The sequence below is a fragment of the Canis lupus genome, chromosome 37 (genome assembly GCF_048164855.1).
Source record: "Canis lupus baileyi chromosome 37, mCanLup2.hap1, whole genome shotgun sequence".
Taxonomy (NCBI): domain Eukaryota; kingdom Metazoa; phylum Chordata; class Mammalia; order Carnivora; family Canidae; genus Canis; species Canis lupus.
Genome location: NC_132874.1, coordinates 15,774,442 through 15,800,507, shown reverse-complemented (window position 1 = coordinate 15,800,507; position 26,066 = coordinate 15,774,442). Strand labels below are relative to the sequence as shown.

Genomic DNA, 26,066 nt, shown 5'->3' with positions numbered 1-26,066 from the left:
CATAAAGAAATCACACGACTCAGCACAAAAACCACCTGATTCAAAGAATAGAGAGAGGGGGATCCCTGCATGGCTCAGTGGTTTAGTGCCTGCCTTCAGCCCAGAGCATGATCCTGTAGTCCCGGGATCAAGTCCCACGTCCGGCTCCTTGCATGGAGCCTGCTTCTCCCTCTGCCTGTGTCTCTGCCTCTCTCCCTCTCTCTCATAAATAAATAAATAAAATCTTAAAAAAAAAAAATGGAGAGAGGAACTGAATAGACTCATGCTGTTGGTAGAAATGCAAATTGATGCAGCCACTATGAAAAGGGTCCCTCAAAAAATTAAAACTACCATGATCCAGCAAGCTCACTTGTGGACATACAAGTTTCATTCCAAAGGGAATGAAAACAAGATACCAAAGCTATCTGTGCCCCTATTTTCACTGCAGCTATTAGTATGCATACATTCATAATAGCTAAGGTATGGAAAACAATCTAAGCATCTGTCAACAGATGAACGGATAAAGGGGATGTGGTATATAGGCTCAATGGATTATTAAGCTATGAAAAAGAAAGAAACCCTGTCCTTATAACAACTCAGATGAACCTTGGGGGCCCTGGACTCTGGGGCCCTCAAACTAACTAACAAGTTCTGGGCTTCTAACCCACAGCACTGTGAATACAGTTTATAATAATGTACCAAATACTTGGGAGTTAAGAGTAGATCTTAAATGTTTTCATCATAGAAAAGATTATGAGACAGGATAAAGGCGTCAGCTAATGCTGTGGTGGTAATCATTTCGCAATACAGAAGAGCATAAAATCATCACATTGTACACCTTAAACTTACATAAAGTCATATGTCAATAATATCTCAAAGCTGGAAAAAAACAGTCATCAGCCCGCCCAATTCTTCACAGTAACTGGCAGTGTTTGGCTTCAAGATACACTTGAATCTTATATTAAATATGCCAAGTTACCAAAATTCAACTATCTTCAAAAGATCAGGAGCCGCCTACGCTAATATTCCTCTGCAGGGCCTTAGGGATGCTTGGAGAAGGCTGCAAGAGGACCTTCCAGCTCTTTAGTTACTCCACTCTGCTTTGGCCACAAACACACACGAGAGGAAAGGGTGTCTGGCTGAAGAATGACCTACTCCCACACTAAGAGGATTTTGCTTTGATCAAAACAAATAAGCCCACAAGGGACTTCCCTCAGTGGGTTTGCAGGAGGCCGTCCTCAGAGTACTGGCCAGATTACAATTTTGTTAACAGTAAAATAGGATACTTCCTCTCTAGTAGGCTAAAAATCATACAAAAATCAAAGCCTCAGAGCAAGCCTAGTCTAATGACAACCTCATTGTTTTACTGTTATGATCAATATTTTGGTAGAGTGCAAATAACCCAGTAGAGAGCTCAGTGGAAGGAAAGCCACCTTATTAGTGGACCACACTGAGGCAGAGGAGACGCCTACACTATGCATTTTAACCTCGATGTCTTGGCATCCAACTGAATGTTGCAGGAGGATTAACATTCCTTTGGCATAAAATCGAAGAATTTTTAAAAACAGCAAATAATTGTGCTTTGGCTGAATGGGCCAAAATCCAACAAGCTCTACTCACTTTGCTAAGCCTCCTCCTTCCCAAAGCCCACATGCAGCCTTGGCTCTAGGCATACCTAATTACCTGAAGTTCCCCCAAGGCGTCCTTCTCTGGACGTGGCACCACAGCTCCCCTTCCTTTTGCCTGGAGGACTCCTGACAGGCTTTTGGTTTTCCCCAACCACTCTCCTCCCAAACTGGTCAAGATCCTCTGTGCCTGGCACACACCAGGCACTCAATGAGCACCTGCGGAATTCATGTAGCAGTAAGTGGATGAGTTTGTCAAAAGCCTACCAGGAAAAGGGCTAGAAGACTTCAAGGGTCCACTTCTGACCTTTTTCCTTTCACAACACTCCTCTTTGGATGGGTTTAGAGAGTTCTCAGGATTATGTGTACATGAAACCTACATGGCAAGTAAAGAGTGCTGGAAGTAGGAAGAGAGAATAGAGACACTGACAGATCTGATCAAGTGTCACCATATTTTCAAGCAGAGGGATATTGAGGCAGCAGTAATTCCAGAATGGTAAAGAGACCCACGATGCAGTGCAGGCCAAATAGCAGAACTCTAAAATATTTTTGTTCTAGATTTTTAAGAGATAAATATGTTTCAAAATTAACAAATTTCAGTAACATTTTTTAAAAGTTTTCCAAAAGATAAATAAAAATAAAAAAAAATTTTTTTCCAGGATGCTATCAGGCGTCGATGCATTCAGTCACCTGCTATCTCCATTGTTGGTGGTGCTGCTGGCTCACCTCTTGGCTCCAGAATTCTCTGCAAGCCAATGGGGCAGCCCACTTTGCACAAGAGCCTGAACGACATCTTGGGAGAAAACTCATTCTATGGAGTTGTCAGTGGTGGAGGGGTCAGATACTGACAAGGCGTCTTGGTAACAACTTTGGACATGCAGTGATGTTAAGAGCAGTTACTTGGGCTTCTTTATGGTTCAGCTGGGTCCCCAGGGACAAAGAATATGGTCATGAAAAGAGAGGATGTAGTTAAACCTACATAAGACCTTGGAGTTGCAAGAGAGGAGTCCTTTGCAATCTCTCCCACAAAGAAGAGACTGCCATTCTTAACTTTTCCACAGAATACTGCATATGGAATCTGGTACCTGCGAGGCTCCTTTGCATCAGCAGTGGTACCCAGCAGAGTCTGAGATACCTGACATAAGCACCACTGATCTCTACCAGCCAGCAGTGCTGGCAATAGGCATTCTATAGATGCAGTGACAGATGTTTGGTGGATATGGTGGCACTGGCCTTACCCAACTAAAGAGGATCTGAGCAAGCGAAGTATCCCCAGAGATGTCCTGAAATAACTGACCAGAATTCTAGAGAACTCTTGAAAACAGTGGGTATTGGTGTATGTCAAAGATAGAGGATACTACAGGAAATTTGTGAAGAGCTGGGGAAAGAACTGGTGAGACACAAAAAGTATATATATGAAGAACTGTGAGCTTGTGCTCAGATGTGTATCTGCAGCATAGAACAGCCCCTGGTTAACAAAGATGTAAGTATATTTGATCTGTTAAGTCTCAAAAATAGACTTCAAACACCTTAAAAATACATTCATGATGCTTAAATGATTTGTGAATTAATTCACCGGTCCCATAGATATTTACCAAGTTTAAGGAAACTGAAATTTTACTAAACAAATAAATACTCTTAATAGTGATATAATAATATTAGTTTATTGCCAGTTACTTTGCAAATTATGGCCTTTTCTCCAAGAATACGGAAATAAAATCCAAAAACATAGTTCTTTCGTAACATTCTGGGCCCATTAAAAGATACTAAATAACTGTCAGTGTCAAGTGAATAAAATGAAATCTGCTCTACAGGAAAACAGTGTCAATTCCACAATAGAAAATAAACTCATTCAGTGATTACTGAATACATAAGGAACCAAAAAAAAAGCTAATAACAATACCATTAAGGTTGTAATTCAAGATCCTTGTAATGATTACTACAACTTCTAACGTCCACAGGAAGTACCGAGTGAATACAAAACTCCTTGGAGATTTAATCCAAAGCCAGATAGTTGTATTCAGGACACCTTGGAACTGTACCAGTTTCTGAATTTGGGGACATGGAGAAGAATAAAGCTCTTTCACAATTAACAACAGCAATGAAAGGAGATTCTGTTTGAATGTGCCCTGGTTATCAAGTAGTGACCAGAGGAGAAGCAGGTTGGCTATTCTGTATGTATAAGTGGTATCCTTATAAATGAAAACAAAGGAAAGCTTTTAATAATTTCATGGAAAAAAGGGAGTCAAATTTTATTTCTAATTTTTTAAGCAATAGTCATATCTATTTCTGTGTATTCTATTTATTTCCATATATTCTAAAAATATCTGTAGTTTCAGTAGCTTTATCGTAAAGTCAAAAGATAGTGTTCTTTTATTACTAATACTGAGCAAGAGACAATATGTGAGTCTTACAGACTGTTCTGTATCTTCCTTCTTATCTTCCTATGAACCCACCCAATTACGGGACTTACTGAGCAATCTAGATTCTTTCCCTGATGAATGAAATCCTTATCACACATTTTGCTGTTTAGCAGTATATTACCATAAAGTGACAGTTGATCCACACTTTCTAAGACCTACTCTTCCCTTAGCATTTTAATTCAGATAATGGAAAAATCAAATTGAGCATAGCTGGCAAGCTCTAAGAAGAAAATAAATCACTGAAAAGGCAAAATGCAGCCTGAGTTACTTAAAACAAACGGGGGGGGGGGGGGGCTGCGTTGATGGCCACTTAACCTTTATTGATGGTTAGAAAGCTTCACAAACTATTTTTATACATGTGAATCTCATGTTATTTTAAACATCTTCTGGGATATCACCTTAATTCACCTTAAGTAGTTCATCAACATTCAATCATCAGCCCAACTTGGTGTCCCAAAACACAGAGCAAATGGATGAAGACAGATGATTCTATAGGGAGGTGTGTGGGGTAGATCGAGAGGTGACAAGTATTATCTATTTTACAGATAAGAGGCAGATGACAAGATGATCACAATTCTACACATGTGGCTCAGCCCATGGTCTGTGCCAAGGTATTGTGTCAAAATAAAGAAAATTATGGAAATGCAAGTCTCTGACTCCCAGTTTTCTATTAGCATTGCATCACACAATCCTCTCTGGGTCCTTCTTGAGTTATTGTTTGAACCCTGCTAAATGAGTACTTTTACAAAACATTACTATTCTTTTTCTTACTGGTAAATCGTTTTAATCCAATGGAGAGGAGAAAGTGTTTTGTAGTGTTTTCTCATTTTCCTTAAAGTGCAAAACAGAAGCTTTGAGCTCCCTTGCCACCCCTGTCCCCATCTTCCATCTCACCAGATGGCCCTCCCATTCTTGGCCCATATAAAAACTCTGAAGAAACTGCTGGAAATACAAAACACATTATGAAGTAAGTGATAATTAATGTATTTTAGCTTCATAAATGTCTGGAGTATTTAGAACTGACGCATAGTTTCAAAGTAAGCTGGGCAGGTGGGATTGGAATCAGGGAAACTGAAAAGCGGAGGCTTCTAAGTGAACAGGGTAATTTCTGCTCCAAAAGCTAGGTTACTGTGCTCAGTTCATTCTTCCAGAGTTTCTTAGTTCAACTGCAAGCAAGCAAGGTCTTCTTTCGAATGCTTATCTTCAGTGTAACTCTTCATAGGGCAGAAGAAACATTTTAAAGTGAACAGATGCCTATTCAAAATGATTATAGGTATATCATAAAGATTAGATTTAGAGAAGCACAACCATTTTAAGAGACTCTAACCAGTTTTTCTTTAAAAAGTGAGTGCATTGGGACGCCTGGGTGGCTCAGTGGTTGAGCGTCTGCTTTTGGCTCAGGGCATGATCCTGGAGTCCCCGGATCGAGTCCCACGTCAGGCTTCCTGCATGGAGCCTGCTTCTCCCTCTGCCTAGGTTTCTGCCTCTCTGTGTGTCTCTCATGAATAAATAAATAAAATCTTAAAAAAAAAAAAGTGAGTGCATCAATCTATCCCTTTGACTTCCATAAAAGAAACATAGACAAATTACACTGTTAACTTCACGATCTTAGATTTTTAAAATGTTTTCTTGGCAGATGTCTTCACTTAGTGTTAGCTTTTCAGCACTCAAAGATTTTCTTTTTAAATATAGCTTTTTAGAACTGTATCATTATCAAAATGTTAACCAGTATGGCTACAGTGTTTTCCCTCCAACCTCTAGAAGGAAAGGATAAAGTCAGTAAACACGCATGGACAGTGACTCTGGGTAGGGGAAGGGGTGGGTGACAAACAGTCCCAAGTTTTCTCCAAGACGACACCGGATCAGACATCTTCAAGAAGATACAGTGGAAGCAGAATTGAACAGTTATGAGAGCCTGGCTTCCACTTCCACTTCCCTAGTGACCTCCCCTGATGACCACTTCCAGTGGCTTCTCAAATAAGAGTCAAAATTAGTCACTGGAGAAGTAAAGACTTATGGGAAGTTTTCCAGCTTGACTGTGTAAAAATAAATATGTTGCATTCAGACATATTAGAAAAGCTAAAGATGTCAGGCTCTGAAGTTTTTGTCATTTAAAGGAGAAAGTCTAGCCAACTCATTTGCATAGTTTTAAAATAGACCCAAGACTGAAAATGAAGGTGACTCCTGTTGCTGGTCACAAGCTGGGCTCAAAGGTCAGACAATGCTGTGCTGCCAACATAGTTGGAGAGCATGTGGTAGGAAATCCTTTGTGATCCTTCTTGGCTGTAACAGGAGGAACGGGCCAACTCATATATTAATCCCTGACTTGGGAATGAAGTGTTATATTGCAGATCTCTGGGACAGCCACCAAGAACTGGATTCTTAAATAGAGAGCCTCCTTTGTTTCTCTAGACAGACTAGGGATTGTGGGGAAATGGAGGCTGTTTATCAGTATTTTCTTCATGTCCATTGTCTCATTAATATCAGACTCTTAGGTCCCAGAGACTTAGGAAGGTGGCAGCTGGTAACAGAGGGGAAAAAAAAACCCTTACAGTGTTTCCTTCCAGAAAACCTTACAATGCTGATTTGCCACTTTCTCTAGCTCTTCCCTCTGAAGGACTGGAGTGAGTAGTCTGATTTTCACCTAACTGTTAATTCTAACTCCTTTAGTCTCTAGAATTCTCTACCATAGGAGTCACTTGAATGTATTCACAGAGAAAGCCATTTAACTCCATGGCAGCAATGGTTACTCTAGCTTAAATCTTTTAGAATGAAACATGTTCATGCCAAACCCGTAACAATAGCTTGTGTGCACTTAGCAGAATGTCAGAATGCAGGATAAACTCAAAGTTATGTATGTTAATTAAAAATCCTATTTAACAAAAATGAGCTTTCCCAATTCCATAGGATCTCTCAAAGGGAATGCCCTACATTTGGCCACTTAGTAAACCTAACTGCTTCACTATCAAATCAGTAATTGTCACAATGAGGCAGAAAGCACTGGAATATGAATTAAGAAACCCAGGTTCTTGTCTGTCTTGACTCTGGCAACAATAAGTTTTGTCATCTTGAACCTCATTTACATAATACAAGAAAAAAAAACACCCTCCCTTATGATTGAATTAGCGACTGCTGAGTGCCATTTACCTAGAAACAAAGACTTTATGACAAGTATTCATGGAACATGGATATGCCTCAAAGCATCCTACTACATTTTAAAATTAGTAAAATAAGTATACCTTTGTGCTATTATCCACGTGTAATTCCACACTCTTAACTCCTACAAAAGAGCCTTTAGTTCTATATATATGCAACATACAAAAATTGAAGAAATATCAGGATTTATTGCCAATTTCTAAATTTGAAATTTTTGATGTGATTACTTCTCCATTTCTTAAACTTACACTTGTTTTGTGAAAAATAACTTTTAAAATATTACAGTAATGTTAGTTCCTTTCCCATCACAAAGCAGCACTATAAAGCCATACGAATGAGCCCTGCATAGTCCAGACTTCTTCTGATGGATAGAAACATAGGAAAGATACAGAATAATGTTTTGAACCTCAGTTGAATCAATGAGCAGCTTACTGGCGCTCATAAATTCGGAGAATCATGGACATCTAACTCAACTTTCCACCCAAAGATGGAAATAACCACTTTCTATGATAATTCTGATAGAAATTCACCCATCTTCCTGGAAAAACCTCCTGAGAAAGTTTTCTCACTACTTCGCAAGGTAGCACATTCTGTTTTTAAAATGTTTTTTGTTTGCAGAAAACCCTTATTTTGAGCCAAAAATCTTTCTCTGTTCAAGGGTTCCCCCATCAACCTGAAACTCCACACAGCTGGTGCTTTTTTTTTTTTTCTTCTTTCACTTGAGAGCCCCTCATACATTGACAACAGGCATCTCACAGCAATGCCTTTCCTGGCTAGCCAGGCTCAGTGAAGCCAGCTTCTCCCAGCCTCCTTTCCTGCCCTCCTCCTCTTCCCTACTGTATCATCTGATCTTTCCTTCCTTCCTCCTTCCACAAGCATTAGTTAGTTGAATACATTAGGTATAAGATGCACAATCTTCTCTGACGATAAAGTCTTTAGCTAGAAGGGTGTAGACAAATGGGCTGATGACTGATTGGATAATTTGAGTCCCAAGTCTCCCCCTCAGAAGAGTAAACTGCCTCCAAGTTGTAATAAGGGTCACAGGCTTTTCCTTTCTTTCCTACTGATTAACTGGCTTATGAAGGAAAGGACTAAATGACGCTGCTAACTCCCAGGGCTGCTGCGGGGATGAGTGGCTGCAGGAAAAGTTCTCAGAACCTGGGAAACAGTAAGAATGCAACTTATTTGCTATCGTTGTCAGTATATGGCTATTCGCTCTCTTTTTGCACATAGGAAAATATCCTTATTCCTTTAATTGACACTGAGAATGACCAACATGCCCTGGTTCAGTAAGTCCTTTCATTCTCTAAAACTGCACAGATGCCACCAGTCTGACCTCGGAAAGCTTAATTCAGTCAGCCAAGAGAAAAGGACTAGGGTTTAAGAAAACAAAAGAAGGTCCTCCTGCCTTGTGACTCATCTGTCCTACGTGTTCTATACTTAACACATCTCTGACCTGACACTATAACGCAGATGCCAAATCCAAACTGATTTTTAACTTGGGAAAAAATGTAAAGGCAAAAACTGTGGAGAACAACAAAATAAATATATCACATACATTGAAAATTGTGTCATAGCAGTTTCAAATCTTTTCAAATTAATTCAATATTTCTTGAATGTACCTACTAGGTACTTGGAACTACGGAACAAAGTATAACTGATAAAGTTGTCATTCCCTTTGTAAATCTCCCTAATCTTTTGTCTCTCGTTCCTTCCTCAGATGTAACTGTTTTAATAAATATGTTAGGCCTTTTTGTCCAAGTTTCTATACATTTATATACATATATTCACAAAAACAGCATTGCTTTATACATTTTAAAGATACATATAGAAGTCATATCACACTTATCTTTTTGTAGCTTAATCTATTCATGATATTATATGTAAATCTAGTACATTCACTGTAACTGCTATATAATATTTCATCATGTGAATATTTTATATTGTTACTTATCCATTTCCTTATGAAGGAATTTTAGGTTGTTTCTGGGTTTTCTATTACAAACAATGCTGCTTTGTACAAATCTCCTTGTTTCATAAGTGAGAATTTCTCTGAAAGGAAGTCTAGTTGTGGAATTGCTATATTATTTGGGGAATACATGTTCGATTTTAGTAAAAACTACCATATTGCTCTTATGAATTTATGGGACTTGCTACTGCCTATCTTTTAAATTATTCCCAAGTTCAGGGTTGTGGCATGGCTTTAATTTGCATTTCCTTGCTACTACTGCAGTGGTGTGTCTTTCAAAGTTTCCTGGTTGTGCAGGTTTCCTCTTCAGCGAGCTGCCATTTAATAACTCTTACATATGTTTCTAATGAATTGCTTGTCTTCTGTTTGATTTATAAAAGTCACTTGTATATATAACAACCTATATTGATGTAGATTGCAAATACTACCTCCTAGTCTGTTGCTTGATTCTTTTAAAAAATATTTTGTTTAAAGAGAGAGGGTGCGCACACATACAGATGTGTGCAAGCTGGGGGCGGAGGGGCAGAGGAAGAGAGAGAATTTCAAGCAGGCCCCATGGGGGAGGGGACTGTGGAGCCCTACGTGGGGCTCAATCTCATGACCCTGATCATGACCTGAGCTGAAATCAAGAGTTGGACTGAGGCACCTAGACACCCCTGTTGCTTGATTTTTTAAAATATTTGCCTATGGTGTCTTTTACTGTCTCAATTTTAAATGTTGATACGGTCAAGCCTGTCACTTTTTATGGTTTGTATAAGTCATACTGAAAATACCATGAGTATCAGGAAAGCCACTGGTTGTGCTCATTTTAGGAGCACACACAGGAAAGCCAACCGGTGTAATGAAATAAGCAACAGAGTAGAAGACAAGAGACACAGGTATAAAAAGGGTCTGAATTCCCCAATCCACCACTTGCTAGCTGTAGGACTCCTGATAAAAGAATCGGAGTCTCAGTTTCCTCAAACAAGGGAGAGCTACTGTACACAGCTGTCCATTTATCCAACGAGTATTCTGAGTGTCTATTACACACAGGCACAACCCCAGCACTGAAATTACAGTGGTAAACCAGACATACAAAGTCTGTGCCCTTACAGAACTCATATTGTAGTGTGGGGTGAGGGGCACAAATGATAAGTAAATAAAGACAATACAAAAGCAACTAACTAAATAACCTCAACTGAGAGGATGTTCTGAAAGTGTTCTGTAAATTGAAAAGTTTACAGGATCAAAAGGACATTTTGATTATCACCACTGGGGATGATGCCAGAAACTGAAGCTGCTATCCTATTTGATTTGAAAATGAACTGATAGGGAGTCAAGCCATGTAAGATGAAATAATAGGAAAGAATTTTATGCCAGAGGGCATCATGGAGTTTGAACCAGAAACCCAGAGATTTTATTCCTCCGGCCTTGCTGGGTCTAGTCCTTGATGCAACAGCCTCCTACCAGCCAGGCTGGTCTCTTTGCTGCCCTCAATGTGTCTGATGGGTCTTCCCCTTTTTTCCCCTCATCTTAGTCTAACACAGTCTCCTCCTAGGTCATGCAAAGTAAGTTCTATATTGTCTGCTTATTTCATTTTTACCCATACACTGACGTTTATAATCAATTTTCACTGCTTCCAAGCTGACATGGGAAATCTAGGGAAAAAAATTATGTATATATGTTTTCTCTTTCCTCATTACTTCAAATACAGTATGCAAATCCAATAATTTCTATTTAGGGTTCTAGTACTGAAATGATGATGATCCAGGGGGCAAGGCAGAGAGAGGAAGGTATGTTTTCTCATAGGGTAAATTTTTAGGGGTTAAGACATTAGGTTAAGCACTATTAAGAAGCTCAAGATGTAGGCAATTTGATGCAGGCAGTTGGGCAAACAGTTAAGGTTTAATCTGATTATGTGAAGCTCTCAGGATTTTCAAAATACATTCAGTTTCCTAACACAAGTGCATGGATAGGTGAGAATTATTCAGCAGGAAAAACTGTTTTGAAACTAGCATGTAGCTTGGTTTTTCATGTTTTGCTAATTAACAGAACTTCAGCCTGAAGAAAAGGTACTAAATATCAATGAAATCTTTATTAACTGGGCAGCCCAGGTGGCTCAGCAGTTTGGTGCCGCCTTCAGCCCAGGGTGTGATCCTGGAGACCAGGATCGAGTCCCACGTCGGGCTCCCTGCATGGAACCTGCTTCTTCCTCCGCCTGTGTCTGTGCCTCTCTCTGTGTGTGTGTCCCTCATGAATAAATAAATAAAATCTTAAAAAAAAAAAAAAAAAAAGAAATCTTCATTACTTTTTCCTTCTCTCCAGAAAATGTTCTGAATTAAACTAAGATCTATGGTCACAGGAACTTGAAGATTTTTAAAATGTCAGTAAATGTAGATTAATCAAGTTAGTTTAACAGAAATTCTCTCTTGCAGACATAGAAAAAGCTAGGTTTGTAACGATGAAAAGGACTGAGTTTCTGTGGGTTACAGAAACCAGTTTTGAATATCCACCATCAGCTACCTTGTATATTATGAGGAGCTTATAAACAGGCTATCTTATGTGATCCGATCTTCATCATGTGTTATTATAACACACTTTATAGAGGAGATAGAGAATTAAACCCAGGAGTGTGTGGTTCAAGAAATAACTTTTTCAAATGTCGACAACATGAAAATAAGGGAGTACTGACATATTAGTTCAACCCCTTTATAACCTCCTTATCCAGGCTCTCTCAGCCCATGTATTACAGAAACCAGGTTAATCATCCTAACTGACACTGTCATCATTTGACTCTCCATTTCAAAAACTTTGTTTACAAAATCTGGAAGGAATTTCTTGGCCTCAGATTCAAGACTCTTCAAAAACCCAACTTGACCCATCACATGCCCCTGTTGGTCCACAACCTTCACAGTTCAAAAATCATTTACTGAGCACCTAAATGTAAGCTAGGCTCTGGAAGGACATATGGCCTTGTCCATAAGATGCTCACAGTGTAGTGTTTCTCAAATATATGTTACTGCTTTCTGGATCCTTACCTGGTTACTTCCCCTAAATGGAAGTAACCATTGCTTGATTCTACATTCCTCCTTTTCCTATACATCAAAATCCAACCTAGTCAAGATCTAGTGTCAATCCCAACTTCTTCATGAAGCATACACTAATTATTTTTGTTAGTTCATTCCTCTGAACCCCTAGAATATTGGATTCCAGATTTCTATGGACTTGATTCCTGGCACGCAAATTCCAAAGCCCCCCATGCAGAGATTGTGATTCAGTAGGTCAGGCTTCATTTAGTTTGAGAATATGCATTTAAACATGTCCCAAGCTCTTGCTCCTTCTATCCATACTACCTGTCAGACAACTGGTTTGTTGTTGTTTTTTTTTTTTTTTTTCTCTCCTATCACTAAATTGACTCATCTTCTGAGTACTCTGGTATCACAAACACAATCTTGATCTCAGTCTTATCAATCGTGATGACTTTGACTCCTCAATCACCAAACACCGCCTGGTCCTGACCACATTCTTGGTTCAATAAAGAAGTTACCTGTGTTGTAGGTTTGGAGATATAGATAGATAGACTTTTAAATTAAAAAAAAAATTTTTTTTTTAAACTAGTATGGTTGCTTTGCACTAGTGAGTTTGAAACAGACTTCAGGCAGTTAATCTCAAAGTAAATTGTGATACATGCCATTTCTTTTTAGGAGTCTTGAGCACAAAAATGATCAAGAGAAAGGGGCTAATGCTTACCTTGAAGAATACAAAGGAGTAACAATCCCTAGCCTGTGGAGGAAGGGATGTGAAGTAACCCCTAAGGGCAATCTTGACTGGGTTGTCCTAGAAGGAAACGCAACTGAATATTTTCCTGAGAGCCCAAAGCACCCCCACCCCCTTAAGCATAACTGTACCACTGACATTAAAACATTCCCCAAATGTGCATTTCCAAAAATCAAGGAAGCTCCTAGCCCAAAAGAATAAATCTTCCCTGTAACAATTTAAGGAAAGCCTCTGAATGAGGGCAGAAAAGGTCAAAGTCTAGGTTCCCTCTTCCCACCAGTCAGAGAACACCGCATAGACCTCTCAGAGGCAAAGAAAATAAGCTGATCAGAACTAATTTTTCTGGACAATTAAAAATGGCCTATTTTTGCTTTATGGACACCTTCTGTTTTCTTCTTAAAGGTTTGAAATTTGAGTTAATTTTTAATCTCACTCTAACTAACTAACTCTAACTAATCTAACTTGAGTGTAACAGCTGATAAACTTTTGACCCTGCCAAAAAACTAAGGATCCCCAAGTAGTCATAATATCTGTTAAACTCAAAGATTCAATTGCTTAGCAATATGGAAAAATCAATCATTTAAGTCTTTAAGTGTTGCAAGTAAACTCAGTTGATAAAGTGTCATTATGAAACAAAAGTTTATGTGCAAAGCTACCATTGGTCTCTCTGATCAAGGTCTTTTTTTAAAAGATTTATTTATTCATTCGTTTATTTGTGGGGGTGGGGGCAGAAGGAGAGGGAGAGAATCCTAGACTTCCCACTGAGTGCAGAGTTCCACACAAGGCTCAGTCTCTTGACCCTGAGATCATGACCTGAGTTAGATCAGATGCCTAACTAAGGTGCCCTTCTGATCAGTGTCTTAATACTGTAGTCATTCTGTCGGAAAACAGTAAACCACTTTACTTATTTGCAAATTTATTATTTGTCTGCTAGATGGGTGTTCTATTTATTATACTAATAAATACATTTATCACACTAGTGGATTAAGTTTCATATGTACATATTTTAAATGTAAGTGACCATGAACAACATAACACTTTTTGCAGGGCACCTAGGTGGCTCAGCTGGTTAAGCTTTTAACTCTTAATATATGCTCAGGTCATGATTTCAGGATCATGAGATCAAGCCCCCTGTCGGGTTACATGCTGGGTGTGGGGCCTGCTTGAGATTCTCTCTCTCTCTCAAAACAAAACAAAACAAAAAAAACACAAACACTTTTCCTGGCGTGCTCCATTTTCCAAATATTGGAAATGGATCATTAGGTTGTATATATTTGTTTACATATTTAAATACATACATATAATCTATGTAACATGCAAAGACAGATATTATATATATAAATACAAATATATATTTACCTATCTATCCATCCATCTATTCTTACAATTTGCGGGGAAGAAACTACATGGGAAAGTCATTTTGATTCGTCCATTCTCATCTATGATAATAGAGAAGAGTACTATGGCTTTCATCACATTTTTATGAGAAGAATACATTTACACTAGTTCATGGATAAGTCTATATGGAATAAAACAGGTAATGTTTTTGGAGAAGATTTATATCTGGTTTTGCTACCTCTAGTATGTGACCTTAGATAAATTATTTATTCTTTGACACTCAATTTTCTCACTTGTAAAGTAGGTTCATTGATACAGGACTTGCCTCTCTCAAAAGTTTTTTGTAAGGCTTCAAAAGAGGTAAATGTTTTCCAGTGCACTTCTACACACATTAAGTGATTAATAAATATAAAATAAGTACACTTGCAGTGTATTCAAGTGATAACTAAAAGCCAAAACAACATATATGTAAAAATCAAAATAATTACTCAGTAAATTCATAAAGCATCGCTTTGTTTATATTACTATTAAGATATTCATTTTCAATTTCAGTAAGAATTTAATGTTATTACTTGTAGATTTCATTATGTAAAAATAACAACATACCTTGGCCCCATCTACAAATTATATTACTGGAAGAAAATATAATTATAGAAATGCATACACATTTTAATTTCAAGAAGAACTTAAAATTACAGGTTTCACTACTTAAAAATGACATAACCTGACCCTTTCCACAAATATAATGATTGTGAAATGTAAATATAGTTGTAGGAACACATATACATCATCATTTACTAAAAAGTTACACAAGTATATATGCATGGATGAAACAACTACATTACTGAAACATGCCTAAACTCGACTATGATAAATAATTATAAATGCATTAAGAGATAATGGTCTTTAAAAGAACTGTATATGGACATGTTTGCAAAGCAGATATGCATATCCAAATTAATATTTTATGGATAGTAAATGAGATTGATGAGAAAAGAGCATTGCATGGAAAACCAGCAAAACTGGCCTTCACTTTATCAGCAAATAACTGTTTAGCATTTACCATAGGTTAGGCATTAGTCTAGATACTTGAGATACTTTACTAAGCAAAGCAAACAAAAATCTCTCCTCATGAAGCTTGCAAACAAAAGGGGACATGAAAGGACATGTCATGAAGGGACACAGAAAAATCACTGCAAATAATAATTATTAAAAGGTACCAAGTATTATATAAATGAATAAATCAAGTGCTATGAAAAAAATATAGGAGTGTAGGGGATCAGGCATGTGTGAATATGGTAAGACAGGTTTTAGCTTTAATTAGACTACCCTAAGCACTCTATTTAAGAAAGTACTAAGCAATAACTGAAATGAAAAAATACACTAGAGGGAGTCAACAATAGATTAGAGGATGCAGAAGAACAGATTGGCAATCTACAAGACAATGTAATAGAAAGCACCCAAGCTGGACAGCAAAAAAGCAAAGAGAATAGAAAAAGAAAAGAAAGGAGAAAAGGTTAAGGGATCTATTGGGCAACACCAAGGGAAGGAACATTTGTATTGTATGGATCTCAGAGGGAGAAGAGAGAAAGGGGCAGAAATTATATTTGAAGAAATAATAGCTGAACACTTCCTAACCTATAGAAGGAGACACACTTCTAGGTTCAAGAAGCAGAGAGCTCCAAACAAGATGAACCAAGGAGATCCACACCATGATATGTAATAACTAAACTGTTAAAGATTACAAATAAGCAGAGCATTTTTTTTAAAGATTTATTTATTTATTTATGATAGAGAAAGAGAGAGAGGCAGAGACACAGGAGGAGGGAGAAGCAGGCTCCATGCCGGGAGCCTGACGTGGGACTCGATCCCAGGACTCCACGATCGCGCCCTGGCCCAAAGGCAGGCGCTAAACTGCTGAGCCACCCAGGGATTCCCTAAGCAGAGCATTTTAAAAGCAGCAAGAGAGGAGCAACTAATCACAAATGAATTAGGGAAATCCCAGGAAGCTATCTGCTAATTTTTCAGCAGAAACTCTGCAGGCCAGAAGAGAGTGGAGGATATATTCAAAGCGTTGAAAGGGAAAAACAACAACAATAGCGAGATTATCATTCAGAATAGGAGAGAGAGTTTCCCAGACAAATAGAAGGTAAAGGAGTTCACCACTGCTAAATTGGCTTTAGAGGAAATGTTAAAGGGACTTCATTAAAAGGAAGAGTCATAATTGGAATTATGAAATTTTCAGAATTAGGAAATTATGAAAGGACAAAGTTTCATGAATAAAAGCAAACATACAGTAAATATAGTTTAACAATCACTTACAAAGCTACTACGCAGGTTACAGAACAAAAGTAGCAAAATCGATCATAAAGATTTGTTAAGGGAACTTAATACATAAAATGTGACAGAAGAGCACAAATAGTTTTCTTAGAATGTGTGTGAACTTAAGCGACCATCAACTTAATATAAACTGCTGTAGGGATGTCTGGGTGGCTCAGCGGTTGAGCGTCTGCCTTTGGCTCAGGGTATGATCCCAGAGTCCCAGGATCAAGTCCCACATTGGGCTTCCTGCATGGAGCCTGCTTCTCCCTCTGTCTCTCGCTCTCTGTGTCGTCTCTCATGAATAAATAAAATCTTAAAATATATATACACACATATATATAAACTGCTGTATAGATGTTATATATGAACTTAATGGAACCCACAAACAAAAACCTCTAACAAATACATAGAAAACAAAGAGAAAAAAAGGCAAACATAACATTAAAGAAAACCATGAACCACAAGGAAAGAGAGCAAGGGGGAAAAGGAACAGAGAACAAAGAAAAAAACCCAGAAAACATTTAACAAAATGGCAGTGAGTACATACCTATCAATAATTACTTTAAATGTAAATGGTCTAAATGTGCCAAAAGATACAGGATGACCAAATTAAAAAAAAAAAGTCCAATATGTTTACATGCTGCCTACAATAGATCCACTGCAGATATAAAAATACGTAAGATGGAAAGTGAAGGTATGGAAAAAAATATTTCATGCAAAGAGAGGTGCAAAAGAATAATTTTAAAAAGCCAAACTAGCTATCGACAAAACAGACTTTCAAACAAAGACTGCATAAAGAATGACATTACATAATGATAAAGGGATCAATATAACAAAAGGACATAATAATTGTGAATATCTATACACCCAACAATGGAGCATGTGAATATATAAATATTGAAAAGGACAGTAATACAATAACAGCAGGGGACTTTAACACCCACTTACAACAATGGATAGATCATCCAGGCACAAAATCAGCAGAAAGAAGGAAATAATAAAGATTGAGGAATATATGAAAGATTTCTTTTAAAAAAAGGAAAGATTAATGAAATCAAGAACTGGTTCTTTGAAAAGATAAACAAAATTGATAAACCTCTAGCCAAACTCCAAGAAAAAAAGAGAAGACACAAATAACTAACACCAGAAATGAAAGAGAAGTGACAACGAACACCACAGAAATACAAAGAACATAAAAGATTACTAAGAAAAATCGTTTTTGCCAACAAAAATTATATGACAACATAGAAGAAATGGATAAATTTTTAGAAACATACAATCTTCCAACAGTCAATCAGGAAGAAACAGAGAATTTGAACAGACCAATTACTAATAACAAAATTCAATCAGTAATCAAAAACCTCCCAACAAACGAAAGCCCAGGACCAGATGGATTCACAGGTGAGTATACCACACATTTAAAGAAGAGCTAACACCAATTCGCAAACTCTTCCAAAAAACAGAAGAGGAAGGAAGCTTCCAAATACCTTCTAGGTCAGCATTACCCTGATACCAAGACCAGACACTACAAAAAAAGAAAACTATAGGCAATATACCTGATGAATGTAGATGCAAAAATCCTCAACAAAATATTAGCAAGCCAATTCCAACAACACATTAAAAGGATGCCAAGATCAAGTGGGATTTATTCTGGGGAGCAAGTTTAGTCAATACCTGCACATCTGTCCATGTGATATGCCACATTAACGAAGCAAAAGGTAATAATCGTATGATAATGGCAATAAACGGAAAGAAGAATCTGACAAGATTTAACATCCACTCGTGATAAAAAATGCTCAACGATGCGTGCTTAGAGGGAATACATGTCAACATAATAAAGGCCATATATGACAAACCAGAGCTGACATCATATTCAATGGTGAAAAACAAAGTTTTCCCTCTAAGATCGGGAACAAGACAAGGACACCCACTGTCACCACTTTGATTTAACACAGTAACTATAAGTGCCAGCAAACAAACAATGAAAATAGATGAATGGTATCCAAATGGGTAGGGGAAAAGGAAAACTCACTATTAGCAGATGACAAAATACTATATACAGACAACCCTAAAGGCTTCACCAAAATGCCATTATGGTAAATGAATTCAGTACGGTTGCAAAATATAAATATACAGAAGTCTGTTGCACTTCTATATACTAACAAAGCAGAAAGAGAAATTAAGGAAACAATTCCACTTGTCATTGCACCAAAAAGAATAAAATACCTAGGAATAAACCTTACCAAGGAAGTGAAAGACCTATACTCTGAAAACTATAAAACACCGATAAAAGAAATTGAAGACACCATAAACAAATGAAAAAATATACCATGCTCATAGACTGGGACAATAATATTGTTAAAAATGTCCATACTACCCAAAGGAATATACAAATTCAATGCAGTCACCATCGAGTCAGCATTTTTCACACATCTCAGAATAACTAATCTTAATGTTAGTATGGAACCACAGAAAGAAGACCCTGCATGGCCAAAGCAATCTGAAGAAGAACAAAGCTGGAGGCATCACAATCTGATTTCAAAATATACTTACTACAAAGCCACAGAACTCAAAAGAGTATGGTACTGGCACAAAAACAGGCACATAATCAATGGTACAGGATAGAGAGCCCAGGATAATGAACTCATGCTTCTATAGGTTAATTAATCTAGGAAAAAGGAAGCAAGAATATACAACAGGAAAAGAAATAGTCTTCTCATTGATGATGCTGGGAAAACTTGACAGCTACATGCAAAAGAAGGAAACTGAATCACCTTCTCACATCATACACAAAAAAAACTCAAAAATAGATTAAAGACCTAAATGTGAGACATGAAACCATAAAAATCCTAGAAGACAGGCAGTAATTTCTTTGTTGGCCTTAGTGATATTTTTCTAGATCTGTCTCCTCAGGCAGGGGAAACAAAGGCAAAAAAAAAAAAAAATTACACTATTGGGACTACATCAAAATAAAAAGCTTCTCCACAGCAAAGAAAACAACACAACAAAAAAGCAACCTACTGAATGGAATGATGCAAATGATTGCAAATGAGGTATCTAATAAAGGGTTCATTTCCAAAATATATAAATAACTCATACAATTCAACACCAAGAAACCCCAGATGACAGGATTAAAAAATGGGTAGAGGACCCGAAGAGAAAATTTTCCAAACAAGACATAAAGACATAAAAATATGCTCAACATCACTAATCATCAGGGAAATACAAATGAAAACCACACTGAGATATCTTACACCTGCCAGAATGGCTAGGATCAAAAGGGAAAAAAAATAACAAGTGTTGGCAGGGGGAGAAGGGGGAGAAGGGGGAGGAAGGAGGGGAGGAGGAATTAAGAAGATAGCCATAGAGCTCAGTGGCAGAGGGAGGGAGCCAGCCAGCAAGAAGAGTCAGTGTGAAGGCTCCACGGTCTGCCAAAACAATCTTGTGAAAAGAGAATACCCCATTTTGCAGATGAGTAAATAGTGTCTCAAGAGTTACGTGATTTAGGGAATGGAGCTAGGCAATAAAAAAAGCCAGACTAGAGCAGCCCGGGTGGCTCAGAGGTTTAGCACCGCCTTCAGCCCAGGGCCTGATCCTGGAGACTTGGGATAGAGCCCTCACATCATGCTCCCTGAATAGGAGCCTGCTTCTCCCTCTGTCTCTGCCTCTCTCTCTGTGTCTCTCATGAATAAATAAATAAAATCTTTATTTTAAAAAAACAAAGCCAGACTAGAAAGATACTAGATTTCTTAACTCTCAGTCAAAACAACCTTTCTGTTGTTTTGTGCCTTTGTTCATCAGGTGAGAGGCAAGTGTGCTGTTTCCTATACCCTGAGTAAGGGGTCACATAGTTGTGGTTGTTGCTGCAGTTATTACTAATCAGGTGCACTGACAGTTCTTGAAAAGTAGTTAAAGCTCAAAGGATAATTTCATTTTCCCTTCCCATGGTTTATTTTTTTCCTTCCTTTATCTGTGCTTCTTTCCTTGGGTGGGTCATTTCAACATCAAATTGTCAGTCAAAGGAATCCTATTTCTCTGGATATTTGATAAAGGTGTGAAACATAGGAATAAGGTATGAAATAGAAAGCACGTATAACTTAGTATACAAAGGAGCTGTGAGAGAATGGTGAGAACGTGGAGCCCAGGGACTTGGCAGGTAGAGGACTACCTTTCTCTAGAGGCAGGAGGCGCAGAAGGAAGGGAAGTGCAGGGAGGGGGGCCTTGGAAAAACAGTAGGATCAGAGCTCCTCGCACCCCCACCGCAACCCACCCCCAAGTTTTAAGCTACTAGAGGAAAATGAAGACTCTGGCCTTGAAAACATAATGAGCTTCAAGTGAAAAGGTAAAAAAAGAAAAAAAAAAAAAAACTAAGAAACCACAAAGGAGGAAATCTGTAAGAAAGGCAAGAATAACGGAGAGGGGGCTGGAGAAGAGAGAAGATGTAAAGAGACTTTCAACAAGAGAGACTGTTACACAATAAACAATATAAAAGAAAAAGGCGAGTAAGAATCCGATTTCAGACACCGTAGACTCGAAAGCCGGTGGAATTACTAACAGCCAAAGGGAAGACAGAGGACAGTCTGAAAGGTGAGTAGCTGACTTTTGGTAACACCAGGTTTTAGGTGGCAGTGAGGTTCTCACGAGTGGGAAGGGGCCAGCAGAGAAGAGGTAAATTTGGAAGATGAGTATCACCTGGGGCAACTCGGCCCCACAGGTAGCTACCGAGCACTTGAAATCGCGGCTCACCTGAACTGCACGTGCTGTCAGTATAAAACACACCAGATTTTGAAGACTTCATATGGGGGAAAAAAAAGTATATCTAATTTTGTTACACTTATTTCATGTTGAAATAATATCTGCACGAATTGGGTTAAATAAAGTCTATTATTAAAATTAATTTCACCTGTCTCTTACTATGATTACAAGAAAATTTTAAATTACAGATGCAAAAAAAAATTACAGATGCAATTTGTGTATTTCTACTGGACAGTGCTGATATAGAGCAATCCTAGATACATTTCAGGATCACATAAGGGGATGAGAACCAGGAGAGAGTTACAGATATTATTCTGACACATTTCAACTAGAAATAGCCAGATATGGGAGCAACAACACACGTCATTATAAAAGATAATATTCACTGAATGCTCAAAGAGCTATACTAGCCACATCTGGTTCATTATCTTCTTCGTTCCTCCCAACGTTATGAAATGATACCATGGTCTTCTTTTATAGAAAAAAAAAATGTTCTAAAGAAGTTAACCTGCCCAAGGTCACACAGTTAAATCTTGGTGTTGGAGTTCAAATCCGTGACTCCCTCCAGATCTCAAAGTCTAAACTGCCACATCAACAATTCCAGAACAATTTACCCTCTGCAACTCTTAAATCGTTAAATGGTTATATTTAAACTAACAATTTACTAGAATGGTCCACTGTCAGAGTCAGGGAAGTAACAGTGATGTCCTAGTTTGATTAAGATACAAATGTGTAAATTTGTAACTTCAGAATTCTGCTGAGCTATTTGGCATATTTTCACTGTGTTGAGTTTAGAGTTTACTGGTGCAAGGTCTTGCCTTTTAATCCACTCCGAAAAAATCCAAAACTTTCAAGTTAGACGGTAGGCTGCTGAAGATGATCCTGGGCACAACCCTCCACCGAAGGGCCCTGAGTTCTGAATATAACAAACATGATATGGAGCCACTTAAATTTTAAACACCCTCTTTCAGGCTATGAGAGCACCTGAACCTCCCAAACTGATTCAAATATTTTGAAGGGTTCAATTAAACTTCAATTAAAAAAAAAAATGGTTTCAAGGGAGCTGGGTGAAATTGCAACCTTTTGTTGAAAGAACAAGAATTAAGCATCCCCAGCTGGATACCTTAAAAGGGGATTTATACTCCTTGAAAAAGGCTATGCTTTGAGGAGTAGAAGAAAAAATGACTTGATATTTTGACTGGAATCATAACATAAAATCCCCTATAAATATAAATTGGGATCAAAAGAATGAGGGGTCTTTCACTTAGGTTTGGTGGCTGGATTTAGTTTCAAAGACAAATTTATCATTCTTTCCTTTCCATCTTTCATCTTTACTACCTATCTGGCCAAGGCAGCAATCACAGAACTGCTAAACTCATTTTCAAGACAATTTTACTACGCAGTCTGGCTCAGATTATAAAAACACATGTCCCCAGGCTGAAAACACAAAGGATTGCTATACATTTACATCACAGAGATGGGAAAACAAAAGGGAACTTGAGGGGGAAAAAAAAAATAATATGCTTTGGAATAAGACTAATTAGCAGACATCGCGAGCAACTTTTCATGTTGGATTTGGAGCCAAAGCACTGTCCTTCTGAAACTGACCCACTAGCTTATTTTTGAATTTAAGCCCCAGAAGCCTTCCCACTGCCGGCATCATTTTTTTTTTTTTTAAGTAACTTGTATATGGACAAATGCATAAAAATATCTCCTCTGAAAACCCACAGTTTCTGAAAAACACTTTTCTAAAAAGGTAGTATCACAAGTACAGGGTAGAGCTAATAGGCGCTAGCCCCTTATTTTGGCTCTTGTAGATTAATTCCCATGACTCTTCCATCCAATTAAGGGGATATCCTTGGACTTGTTTCCTTACTCATTACAATTCGTAATATTTTGTAACAAAGGTTCAGGCCTCCAAGGAGAGAGCCAGTTAGCCCTAAAAACGCGTTATCCCTCCGTGTGCAAAGGTGTCAAGAGCATGAAGTGACAGACTCCAGCATTAAGAGACGCCCAGCTACACTTTTGTCACTAAGGGTCACCACACGAGTCCCTCCTTTCCAAGAGCATTCCTCCTCTCAAACTTGGCTGGAGACTCTCATCCCTGTAGCTGTCAACTGGATAGAGAATCCTTGCAGGTGCACAGCCGCTTCCCCTTTGTACATCAGCATTCCGGATGCTGGTGTTCGGGGTGAATTTTCTCATTTACGGAGCACATGCTATGTGCCAGGCGCTGTCGCAGGTACTAGAAACAGAGCAGCTCACCAAGAATCTCTATGCTGGCATTTACATTCCGGCGGGGGGGGGGGGGGGGGCACACGTTCAGTAAACAAGAATTTAAACAAAAGAGTATGTCCAGGGATCCCTGGGTGGCGCAGCGGTTTAGCGCCTGCCTTTGGCTCAGGGGGTGATCCAGGGGTCCTGGGATCGAGTCCCACATCGGGCTCCCGGCATGGAGCCTGCTTCTCCCTCTGCCTGTGTGCGTGTGTGTGTGTGTGAGAGAGAGAGAGAGAGAGAGAGAGAGAGAGAGAGAGAGAGATGAATACATAAATAAAATCATGGGCAGCCCGGGTGGCTCAGCAGTATAGCATCACCTTCAGCCCAGGGCCTGGTCCTGGAGTCCCAGGATCGAGTCCCACCTCGGGCTCCCTGCATGGAGCCTGCTTCTCCCTCTGCCTGTGTCTCTGCCTCTCTCTCTCTCTCTCTCTCTGTCTCTCTGTGCCTCTCATGAATAAATACAATCTTTAAAATAAATGAAAATAAGATCTTAAAAAAAAAAGCACGTCAAATAATAAAAGCCAAAAATGAAGGAAAAAAAAAAAAAAAAGGAGCAAGGAGGGTGAATGAAGCAAGTAGGAACTGGGGTGGGTGGAGTAGAAAAAAAAAAAAAGACTGAAATTCGAGATGGAGCCGGCTGCAAGTACCACCGGGGGGACGGCGGTGCCCGGGAGGGCGGAGCGCGCAGTGGGGCTGCCGGGCGGCAGGGGAGCGGGAGCGGGGAGCGCGCGGAGATTAGAGCCACGCGGAGACCCCATCACCTTCTCTTCCCGGGGTCCGGGGTCCGGGGTCCCGGGGGGCGGGGGGGGCGGGGGGCGGCGCGAGCACAGGGTCCGGGCCCGGGCAGCCGGCGAGCGACCGTCGGGAAGAGGACCGACCCCCCCGACCCCCCCCCCCGACCCCGGCACCCGCGGAGCCTCCCGACTGCCCCGGGCAGACCCAGCCGGGCCGGGACACGCCCCCGGGCCGCAGGCACCGGGTCAGCCGTTAGCGGACGAAGCCCCCGATGTCCCGGGGCAGGCCGGGCGGGGGCGGGGAAGGGGGCGTCGGGCACCCCGGGCGCCGGGCGGGCCGCGGGCCGCGAGCCGGAGGGGGGCCGGACCCAGCCCCGAGCCCGCGGCCGCCCCGGGCCCGCCGAGCGCCGCGGGTTCCAGCGGTCGAACCCGCGGCCCCCGCGCCCCCGCCCGGCCCCTGCCCGCCCCGCGCGTCGGCGGAGGAGAGGAAGGGGGCGGCGGGGCGGCGGGGCGGGGCGGGCACTCACCATGATCCGCGGCGCCGGCGGCCGGGATGCGCTGTCCAGGGTAGCCGCCGTCCGTGTGCCCCGCTCCCGCCGCGCCCGCTCTTCTTACCCACGCCCACGCCCGGCGCGCGCACGCCCGCCCGCCCGCCGCCCACCGCCCGCCGCCCCCGCCCCCTCGGGCCGCGCGCCTCCCGCGCGGCGCTCCCACCGCCAGGGCCGTTTCGGGCGCCCGCGCTCCCCCCTCCCCCCCCTCCCCTCCCTCCCCTCCCTCCCTCCCCGGCGGCCGGTCGGTCGCGGCGCGAGGGGCGGGGCCGGCGGGGCGCCCCCTGCCGGCCTGGCTAGGATTTGCAGGCCCAGCCTGCGTCCGGCGCGCGCCTCGGCCCAACGATCGCAGAGCCCCCGCGCGGCCCGCCCGCCTCGGTGCGCTCTGCCCCGGGGACCCGGCGGCGGCCAGGGGAGGGGGGAGGGTCGGGGGCCCTGGAGGGTCGGGGCCGTGGAGGGGTCGGGGCCGTGGAGGACCCGGGGGCCGTGGGGGGTCGGGGGCCGTGGGGGGCCGTGGAGGGTCAAGGGGGCCGGGGAGGGTCGGGGCCCGTGGAAGGGTCGGGGCCGGGGAGGGTCGGGGCCCGTCGGGAGTCGGGGGCCGTGGAGGGCCGGGGAGGGTCAGGGGGCCGGGGAGGCTCGGGGCCGTGGGGAGTCGGGGCCGGGGAGGGTCAGGGGGCCGGGGAGGCTCGGGGCCGTGGAGGGTCCGGGCGCCGCTCCTCCTCCTGGTGGCTCCGCGGCCTTTAAGCGGGAAGGGCTAGTGCCGGAGCGGGTTTGTGGGACGTGCGCGTCTTAGGTCCCGGGGCCAGTCGGGTTCTGACGGCAGAAGGCGGGGAGCGGGTCAGTGTGAGCCCCGCGTCTGACTCCCGTCCCACCCGACGCTGCCTGCGGAAGGTCTCACAACAGGGACTTCTTAGCTAATGCCCCCAGTGGTTACATTGGCACTTAATCGTGAACAGAAAGTATGGGATCTCAGATCCTTTTTTTTTTTAATTTTTTATTCATGAGATACCTAGAGAGAGGCAGAGACACAGGCAGAGGGAGAAGCAGGCTCCTTGCAGCGAGCCCGATGCGGGACCCGATCCCGGGTCTCCAGGATCACGCACAACCACTGAGCCCCCCAGGTGTCCCTCTGCTTGCCTTTTTGTGTGGCTGATGTGATCAACTGAAATGCAAGCAAATGTTTC

At 41.1% G+C, this 26,066-nt stretch overlaps 1 protein-coding gene across 1 annotated transcript in view; it reads right to left on the bottom strand.

Moving 5' to 3' along the window:
* Nucleotides 1-24,957, bottom strand: part of ELOVL2 (ELOVL fatty acid elongase 2) — a 62,566-nt gene extending 37,609 nt beyond the window's left edge. Inside the window, exon 1 of the mRNA XM_072814116.1 lies at nucleotides 24,862-24,957. Within this exon, the coding sequence (XP_072670217.1) occupies nucleotides 24,862-24,864 (3 nt within the window). The 5' untranslated portion in view covers nucleotides 24,865-24,957. The remainder of the gene's footprint in view (nucleotides 1-24,861) is intronic.
* Between the last annotated feature and the right edge of the window lie 1,109 nt (nucleotides 24,958-26,066).